Source organism: Rosa chinensis, chromosome 1, assembly GCF_002994745.2.
Source record: "Rosa chinensis cultivar Old Blush chromosome 1, RchiOBHm-V2, whole genome shotgun sequence".
Classification (NCBI taxonomy): domain Eukaryota; kingdom Viridiplantae; phylum Streptophyta; class Magnoliopsida; order Rosales; family Rosaceae; genus Rosa; species Rosa chinensis.
In genome coordinates, this window is record NC_037088.1 from 4,330,512 (window position 1) to 4,340,709 (window position 10,198).

The following is a 10,198-nucleotide window of genomic DNA, read 5'->3' on the forward strand; positions in this document are numbered from 1 at the left end:
TAAACCCAGCCACATGAAATTCACCAGAACAAGACAGGAGAAAAATTATCAGGACATGGAATACTATTTCCAGCATTGCACAATATATCTGGAATCTTTACTCAGTGCTTCGCAAGAGCACGGAAATTTCTTTTGGGTGGATAGGGTCCATAAAAGCAGTCTGGTCCCGGTGTCTACAGCCCATCAAAACTCTATCACTACAAGAATTGTGGATTTCTATATTTTGGTGTATTTACTTACATTGGTGTGGCAAAAGCTGGTTCAAAACAGCGTAAAATTCTGAAATATCCCTTTTGTTTAGTGAAATATCCCTTTTGTTTATTGAATCAAACAAGCATTCACCTAGGCAACTACAGTTATGCTATGGCAGCAAAGCCCATGGCCCAATGCAAGACGGGAAACAAATTAAAATATGCAGCAGAGAGAAATTGGTTGACACCACGCATATAAATTCCATTACTCTCTAATTTTTAATTAAGGTTTTAAATATGCAATACCTATTCTTGTTTCTTTAGTTAAATACATGTTTTAACACATAGCTTCACACCCTTTACAACAAAAACAGCGTTAGAAACCACAGTACAATCGTATTATGATCCATGGAAAAACTATAAATGTACAAAATATCCTCCTATGTCTACGAAAGAGAAGATTATAAATGCTAGTATGATGTATTGTCATCCAACAGAAACCATGCATACTAACGAGACAAATATATAACGTGGCAAATGAAATTACTTGGTTCATAGGTAGGCCAAGAAGACACTCATGCTGGGGAAAACGCACAATTAGTGGTACCTACAATAAGAGTGAAACAGCAAGTTAAAGAAACATAGAGTACCTGTTGAATTTTTGCATTTTTCTTACCAGAAAATATGTCTGAAAATAATATCAAAGACCTGACTAAAAGAATAAGCAACAAACTTTCAAATGCAAAACTATATCATCCAATGCTCCACTAAGAGAGAACAACAGGTTAGTAGAGCCATTATTACTGTAGGCTCCAAGTTACTTAAATTGCTCCAGAAAATATAACATGTTCATGCTTCCTAAAAATGAGTAGGGAATCAAGTGACAGTCCATGCATAGCCAAGGGCTGGTTCTAATTTATCTTCAACTTTCTAAACCAAAGAAAAACTCTCCAATTCACACATAGCACTTGGCTCCCCAACTTCATTTTTATTTTTTCAGCTACCAATTACATTTGCTTTTCAACTAGAATATGTGAACTTAAACATCCTTTCCAACTAGAATATGCCCTATCCCCAACTGAATAAGTACGTATCACAAAGACAATGCTTAGGTTGTGGCCCAAAACTCGTGATATAATATTTACAGCCTAGTCAAACAGGTTATCAGTTCCATAAAGAATGGAATTTCAGCAATCTTAGTTCCCTTTGTTCCTGGTCTTTGAAATCAACTCAAGATGGACAGAACTTTGCGAACCTATCCTCAGTCAGAATTGTAAAGCAACACAAGAGACTTCAATAGAAATCAGGCTGCAGTATCATTTCCCTCTTTGCAACCACAAAAGTTGTTAATAGACTAGCTTGCTCAACTTTGTCAAAAATTGGTGATTGATGAAGCATCACGGTATCTAAAATCTGAGACAAAGCCTCAATGATTTGGTACCTTTTTGTGGCAACACTACATATCTAATTGTATGAGTTGATATATCACGTCCACTACTGACCAGCAAAAGAATAAGTATTAAAGCAAAGTATGTATATATATATATATATATACATATATATATATATATATATATATATATATATATTTGGAAGGAAGAATAGTATACTTTGATCAGGCATAATGTTCAGTCAATGTTTAAAACTCTATATCACCTTTGACACCATTTTTGTCCCTACTGAAAAATGGTTAAATTTAAAAACCAAGCATTGATATAATTTAATTACATTAAGCCCGACGAGAGGTTTTCCAGCATTACTCACCAAACAGTAGGAATTCAAGCCACCAGAATAAGACTGATCCAGACTACGATCTGCCAAGAACTGTTTCAGTACCAAAGCAAGGGGTGTAGCGGCTGGAAACTGCTCAGTTAAATCTTTAACCTGCAAATGACTATCTACAGTTAAAAAATATATAAACAAACATTAAGAATGTAGTCTTTAAAGTATAAATGTCAATGAAAATGTCTCAAGAAAAATACACTAAAGGCAGTAAATCGAAAAAGCTCAGGAATTATCATCTCTCTATGGATGAATCATTAGAGTATAGGCATTTTGCACAGTAGTAGGTATGACACTAAATGCAAAAGAAAAGAGTGGGGTTAACTCTGACCCCTCATGCAAGGCAAAAGCAGTTTCCATTGTGAGGTAACAGGACCGCAATGCATCCACGTAACCCATCAGAAAAAGTATTCTCAAATTCATAAGAAAAGATGTAGTGGTTTAGTGGTTGTTTTGCCCCATTCTTTTCCTACTTCCTCTGAAATTAAAAACTTGATAGATAGATAGGTCTCAAACAGACCCTGGCCGCCTTTCTGACACATCACACATAATTTGACTAGGAAACGCCACTGGTGTTTTATATCTCAGTGCTTGCAAGAGTACGGTAAAAAAAGGTTGACTTAACAGACCCTGACCAAAATAAAACCCCAAAACACAGAAGTCCCAGTTTTTACTGAGCCTGAACATTTCAAAAATACCTAACATGCACCACATCATGACCCTCGGCCACGTACAGTAGAACAAATTCCATCATAGTAAACTGAAATTCAACATTCCACTTAGTTCCTGAGGAATTTGGCCAAGTGAAAATTTCACACCTACAATTGTTTCCACAAAGCCAGTAACCTCGGCAGTGGATAGCAGTAAATATTGAATAAGCTCGCACCAAACAAACAAATAGAGCAACAAATTGAATAAGCAATCTCCAGAATCAAACCCCGAGAACATAAACAATCAAAATCCGATCCTGCAGAAGTCGGGGGGTTTCAGAGAGAATCATAAAACCCAGTCAGCATTTACAAAACCACTGCTCAAGCTCATCTATTCTGGTTGATGAACCACAAAACCTATTCAGCAATTACAAGGAGAACGATGAGAGAGAGACAAGGAGAGCGATGAGAGAGAGAGAGAGCTATCGATCCCTCTATCACTACATGAACAAGTTATTGAGAAAACAAAAAGAAACGGGTAAAAATGAGATTCTGGCTTGCTTTAGTATCGGATACATGGTTGACTAAAAATTTACAATATACGAAAGCTAAACTACACTGTTTCTGTAGATTTCACAAAAGACAAAATGAATGAATAGTGGACTGGCGATTTTGCCCTCCATCCTATAGCCTAAAGCCCTAAACCGTCCTTGCCTGTTCGTACTTATCCCCTTTCTTCTACAGTCCTGTAGTCAGTCCTATCAATTATCAAGAACGATCGAGAGATAAAGAAATCGGGAGGTCCGTGCGAAACCTAAGCTACACTGTTGCGAATAGAGAGTCGTCGAACGCAGGTATCGATCTTGATTGTGTGACTATTTCAACTGCATCCGTGAAGCTGCCAGATACTAACGCAGTTATCGATCTTCGTTTAGACTCTATCGTTACTTTTTGAGCTAAACGACAGTCCAGCCAATACATTTAATCATTACTAGGATAACGATGTCAGTCTCCACCGTCACAAGCATTCAGTTCAGTCGCTCATTACCAGAGAGAACCAGAGGACGAGGATGAGCTGCGGAGAAAGCAAGGTTGTGTGTGTGACAGGAGCATCTGGGTTCATAGCATCATGGCTAGTCAAGCTCTTATTGCAACGAGGTTATACTGTCAAAGCCACTGTTCGGGACCCAAGTCAGTTCCATCACTTCTCTTTTCTTTCTTTCTTACCGTTTTGTTTTCTACTTTTAATTCATTGAAACTTGCTCAATTCACTAGTCTTCAGATTCAATATCAGGGTTTTAATTTTCACTCTTAATTAAGCAAGTTCTGTTTTTGCATGCTCCAGATGATCAAAAGAAAACAGAGCACCTACTTTCATTTGATGGAGCAAAGGAAAGGCTTCATTTGTTCAAAGCAGACTTGTTAGAAGAAGGTTCTTTTGACCCTGTCGTTGATGGGTGTGAAGGTGTTTTTACTTTTTCATACAGCATCCCCTGTCCTACTCTCATCTACTAATCCGCAGGTTCAACCGTTCAACTCTTTATTTACATACAAAACGTTTACCAATTTTTCTTTGTAGCATCGTAAGCCAACAGTTTATGAAGTTCAGTTCTATCTGATACTCTGCCAACAGTTATTGATGCATTTGATGTTACCTGCAAAATCTATATCAATATGCACTATAATGTTGCTAGCTCTTAATCTTTGTCAGGCAGAATTAATTGAGCCTGCTTTGAAGGGAACCCTTAATGTCCTTGGATCGTGTGTGAAGGTCCAGTCTATCAAAAGGGTGGTTATAACATCCTCTATGGCAGCAGTTAGATTTAATGGAAAACCTCTTACTGCTGATGTAATAATCAATGAATCTTGGTTTTCAGATCCTGCTTTTTGTGAAAAAGAAAAGGTTCGTGTGTAAATGTTTTTTGTGGTTGCCTAGCATACCTTGCTATAACCTAATACGAGTTCGATCTCAAAGCTTTCAAGCCATAAAAACCATGTGCATTGTATTTACTAAGAGATTTGTTTTCATCAGCTTTGGTATATGCTTTCAAAGACGTTAGCTGAGGAAGCTGCTTGGAAGTTTGCAAAAGAGAAAGGAATTGATATTATTACAATAAATCCGGGATGGGTGATCGGCCCTCCCTTACAGCCAACTCTGAACTTAACTGTGGAACTAGTTCTGAAACTCGTAAATGGTACTTTTATTGAAAATATTGCATTATTTAGATCTGAACACATGTTCTTTTTTTATCATTTTATCTATCATGGTGAGAATTAAAGTCACTGTTGATCTGCTAGAACTTCTGCATTTTGTATAACAGACGTTGCATTTGAACCCTCCCTCCACGGCCCTATAAACATATATAATTGATCTGAATACTACTAGTCATTTTATATTGACCGAGCACATCTTGAATAATGATTATTCTTGAGCACATCCATTAGAGTGTTTTCATTAGTGTCATTTGAATAATTGTTGTATCATCAATTTGCGATTCTTATGCGCTTATAACTATTATATTGAAATGCTGCTTCTACGTTCACAATATAATCATTTGCATGATTATATAGGGATATTTCTGCTGAAAAGGGGGTCGGGAGTTAGGTTGAGGGTTGTAATGTTTGAAAATTACTTTTGCGCAATATGTCATATTGCCAAATTGTCATTCCTATGTAGCCTGGTAGCTTTGTGTTATAAACTTAAGGGGAAAGTTAGTTTGCACTTCAGCTTGATATCGGTCTTAAACAATCTGCCAAAAAAATTATTGTTCCTGATAATAGTTTAATTCATGCAGGGACCGAAAAGTTTCCCAACGACACCTACAGATTTGTTGATGTTAGAGATGTTGCTAATGCACATATTCTAGCCTTTGAAAACCCATCTGCTAGTGGACGTTATTGTTTAGTTGGAAGCGTAAAACACCGTTCAGAGGTTGTGAAAATGTTGCACGAGATCTTACCTGCTCTCAATCTTGCTTCCAGATAAGTAAGTTGCTAATATAATCAAATTGTCACATGCCATTGGCATGAGTGAGTACCTATTAAACGTAAATTTGGACAATATCTGTTTTAAGCCTCCCTTATTTATTTATTTTTGATAGAGAGGGATAGAGTTATTTAGTCAAGTTAATATCTGTAAATAGATCTGTTCTATGTCCTCGCCTTTTCACCTTGTTGTGTTTTGAGTACTTTGTAAAAGTAAATGGTATGCTTAGTACAGTCGGATAATGTGAACATTTTCATAATTGCCCGATAGAGAATATTGGAACTTCACAATCTAGTCTCTATTTTTGACAGATGTGAAGATGACAAGCCTTTCACACCAACTCACCAGACATACTCCGCTTGAAGTGTCTCTGAAGGATACTGTTGAAAGTTTGAAGGACAAGAACTTCTTCTAATTGAGGAACTCATTCACCAGTCAGGAAACAGTTAAAGATTGATAGCACGTGTATGTCTACCTCTGTTGTTTTATTGTTTATGAGATCATTGCCTTGTGTGATTTGTAGCTGGTAGTGATGGTATGCACATAAGCGTACCATAATGATGCTTTGTATCATTTGCAAAAACTTCAACTTATCAGAAAGTATATGGGAATAATGTGTTGATTATATTCATCTCTCAAGTTGCATTGTGACCTGTTGGTAAGAAAATGGTGAAGTGGGCTAAGTTTTTTGTATTCATTTATTTTATTTTCTATATTTTAAATATTCATCTCTCAAGTAGGTTTATAATTTTATATGGTATTAATGAAAAGTAATCAATTCTACTCTAAATCAACTATAGCACTTAATGTTAATTGGTATACAAAATTAATCATAATAAAGCTCATTGATACAGTTCTTGTTTGTTAGAGCACAATTTCTCCGAGGTCGGGCGGAAATCAACTGCATAATAAAAGGGATTAGGACACCGATGTAGTACTGGCTAAAGGGACTCTGACGATAAAGTCAATAATATTCTCAACTAAGCAGTAAGCTAGCCGGTCAAGAAGTATAGCTTACCTCGGGGTGGTGGAAAATGATGCTTCTATATGAGATGAAAGGGCATCTGGACGCTTGCAACTCTAATGGTCTATCCTTCGGAGCCAAGCTTGGCTTGAGCCATATCTCACATATTCTACTGTATAGTTAGGTGTGAATGCCTGCAGATATGGCCAAGCAGAGTTGCCGGGAGTGAGCCACCACACGCTCAGACACATAAGAGGGACATATATCAGTTCCAGATGGATCCTTAATGGAGCATATGGGCTCCCCATGGTCCTTGGGCCGGTGCATAGAGCAACCTGAGATATCTGGAAGATGGAGGGTTATGTGGTCCATGGTCATTGATTACACTCATTTAATATGTATAATTATTCCTAATACATTGGAATTAAGTTACCCAGCTAATTGTTATGTATTTAATCTATTTTACTTATTTTGGAGGAAAAAAGGAGAGACATGGTAATTGAAAGAAATATGATGCAGAAATGGAGCAATTAAGAGTTTATGGCAAAAAGATGAAATAGTTGACGCGGTAAACTATGGTCAACATTAACGAGTATGTAGAATTTGACTAGCTAAACGATGAACAACAAGTTCTCAACGAAAACACTCCGAGACAGGATTTTCACCCAACTCTGCAATTCTCTGATTCTAGGAGCATCGAATGAAGTTTGATACCTTACTTGATCGTCGCCGATAATGACCGGAGTCGCCGAATAACAGAGAAACTAACAAAGTCCTGAAAAGCTTCGAATCTTTGATTCTCTTTCATGCTTTGTCATTTGGACAAACTAATAACAATTATAGCTTTGCCTTGCCAAATGAAGCGAACCACATCAGTCTGAGATCCAGTAATGTCCAAAAAGGCCTAAAAAGTCACGATACCTGCCAAACAAACCCATAAAGCTTTTGAGCTTTGAAACACCTTTTGGGATGATTGTCTAGACAAGATAAGACCACAAGAACACCAGCGACGTCGAACTGATCCGATCCAAATATATTAATACACACACATAGAGACTAAATTTAGATGGCTCAAATTAGATGGTGTTTAAAATCAACCGTGCCCTAATTTCCTACTCTTAAATAATTATTTGGATAGTGTTGTAGAATGAGAAAATTTGAGAGAATGCGTACTTCTTCATTGATAATAGGGCTCTTTATATAGGGGCAAGAGAATACAGAAGACATAGAATCTAAATCTAATATTAGAAGGAATCTTATTTAGGATATATGGATAGGAAATCTATGACTAAAAATACTCTTTCTATTACATAAAGATTCACATTCTAGTTTGGACCAGTCACTCCAAAACTAGGTTAATTGCAACACTCCCCTTACGTAACGTCATGAATGTCGATGGCGCTTTTCATGTTGCCTTGTTAAAAACCTTACTGAGTAACTAAAATCCTTTAACTTAAAAATAACCTCGATCGAAGAAGAAAAATAGTACAACATGCCTCACATTTCAAGAAAACCATGTAGGCATCAAACTTCCCCCTTATGTAAATGTCTCCCCTTGAGTTTTACAATCGTGGAGATCAGATAATTTTCGTAGACCAATGCTATGCACATGGTTCTCAAATGTGGTATTGGGTTATGACTTAGTAAATAAATCTGCCACATTATCCTCAGATCGAACTTGATTCACTTTGATATTGAGGAGGACTTCTTGTTGTTGATTATAAAACAACTTTGGCGTTATATGCTTGGTGTTGTCATTTTATGAAACCTTGATTCATTTGTTCAATACAAGCGACATTATCCTTATATATGCACGTAGGTTTATCTGTGGTTGACTTTAAACCACATTTAATTCGAATATACGTAATTTTGAATCTAAGCCATATACATTGACGAATTGTTTTTTGAAGAGCAATAATATCTACGTGATTCGAAGATGTAGCGACGAGGGTCTATTTAGTAGACCTCGAAGATAACACACTGTTTCCTATGATAAATACATAACCGGTTTTGGAATGACCTTTGTGCGGGTCATAGAGGTACCCTTGCATCAGCAAAATCCATCATAACATCACTAGGACTTTGATGGAGGGAGGTGGCGGCAATGGTACACTTGTTGACAGTGAGGGACTTTTGTCCAGCAGCTGCAGTGCTTTTATATGTGGATTCTGATTCCATCACATAATGATAAAGAATTTATTTTCTCTGTGTAGGGATAAAATAGGCCCATATCTATCGTACCCCCCTTAGGTATCGAATGATGTTCTTTACGGCTTACTTGATACATATTTTACGCAAGCACATGTATTATTGCCAAGTAAGGCAAATATTTGAACCTTGATTATCGTTCCTGGGGATTAGGCATTGGACCTAACTGAGCTAATTGGTAGTAGGATACTAAAAGCACACAAGAAAACAATAAAAATAAAATAAAAACTATAAACAATCAAGGCACAAAGCCTTGGCAATGCTCGGCTTAGCTCATACAAAGCCTATTCAAAGCCACCAACTTGTAGCTGCAAGGTGGATATGCACAAATGAGCATAGAATTTTTGTTGGATAATTTGAATTGTGAAATTCTAAATTAAATACAAACTAAAGTAAAACCAAACAGCTAATTATCAAACAAGGAATTAAATTTGGATTTCCAAATTTAATGGAAACATAGGACTTTCAGGTATGTGATTCACACTAACTCACTTGCAAATATTGATGCTAATTTCACAAATGCATACATTTCCTATATGTGTTAAGTCCCGTATCTAGTAGCGGTTAAGGATACTAAACCAATTATCCTTTCAGTGTATTGAATATGCCGGTTAGAGCCACAATCAACTCTCTAACTTAGACATTATGTCGCTTAAGGCCGCAATATCTAAAACTAGGGGCCTAGAGAGCAAGATAATAGAGACCCAAGAAAGCTTAGCTACAATTAAGATAGCTAAAGGTTACCACACTTAATTCCTAGATGCCATAGACTAATAAGTTACATTTATCAGTCTAATCATCACAGTCGCCTTTAACACATTTTTAAAGGGTGACAAAGCCTAGCAACATGCTTCTAAGGACCAACAAATTTTGATTTAAGGCATATATAGGGAAAATTGCATTTATTAAAATTAAAGCACCCCTTCACTGTTTAGGTAGACAAAGTATCCAAGGTGTTTAGATAGACATTGTTTTGAAGCACTAGACAAATCTTTGCGTGATATTTTATCAAACCCAGATGATATGCAAGTTCATAAACCATTTGGCGGTAAACGTATTTTATTAGGCGGAGATTTCAGACAGATTTTACCTGTAATTACAGGAGGAACTAAAGAGCAAATAATTAATGCTTCACTAAATAGTTCATACATTTGGTCATCATTTAAAATATTTCATCTCACAGAAAATATGAGATTATCAAAAAAAAAATTTAACAAATGAGGAAAGAATAAATATTACTGCTTTTGCAAATTGGTTATTAGAAATTGGAGAAGGCCGTATACATTCAATTAATTATGAAAATGATGAAGACACATCTTGGGTTGAAATTCCAAATGACTTACTTATTGATATTTATACAAATCCCATAGAAGCAATTTTTCATGCAACTTATTCGAATTTTAACGTTCATTACAAT

At 36.3% G+C, this 10,198-nt stretch overlaps 1 protein-coding gene across 1 annotated transcript; it reads left to right on the plus strand.

Moving 5' to 3' along the window:
* Positions 1-4,293: 4,293 nt before the first annotated feature.
* LOC112192301 (phenylacetaldehyde reductase) lies at positions 4,294-6,248 on the plus strand. Its single transcript, XM_024331961.2, has 4 exons — positions 4,294-4,526; positions 4,656-4,818; positions 5,419-5,609; positions 5,921-6,248. The coding sequence occupies exons 1-3, from the start codon at positions 4,308-4,310 to the stop codon at positions 5,607-5,609; spliced, it is 573 nt and encodes a 190-aa protein (XP_024187729.2). The 5' UTR covers positions 4,294-4,307; the 3' UTR covers positions 5,921-6,248.
* The last annotated feature ends 3,950 nt before the right edge of the window (positions 6,249-10,198 follow it).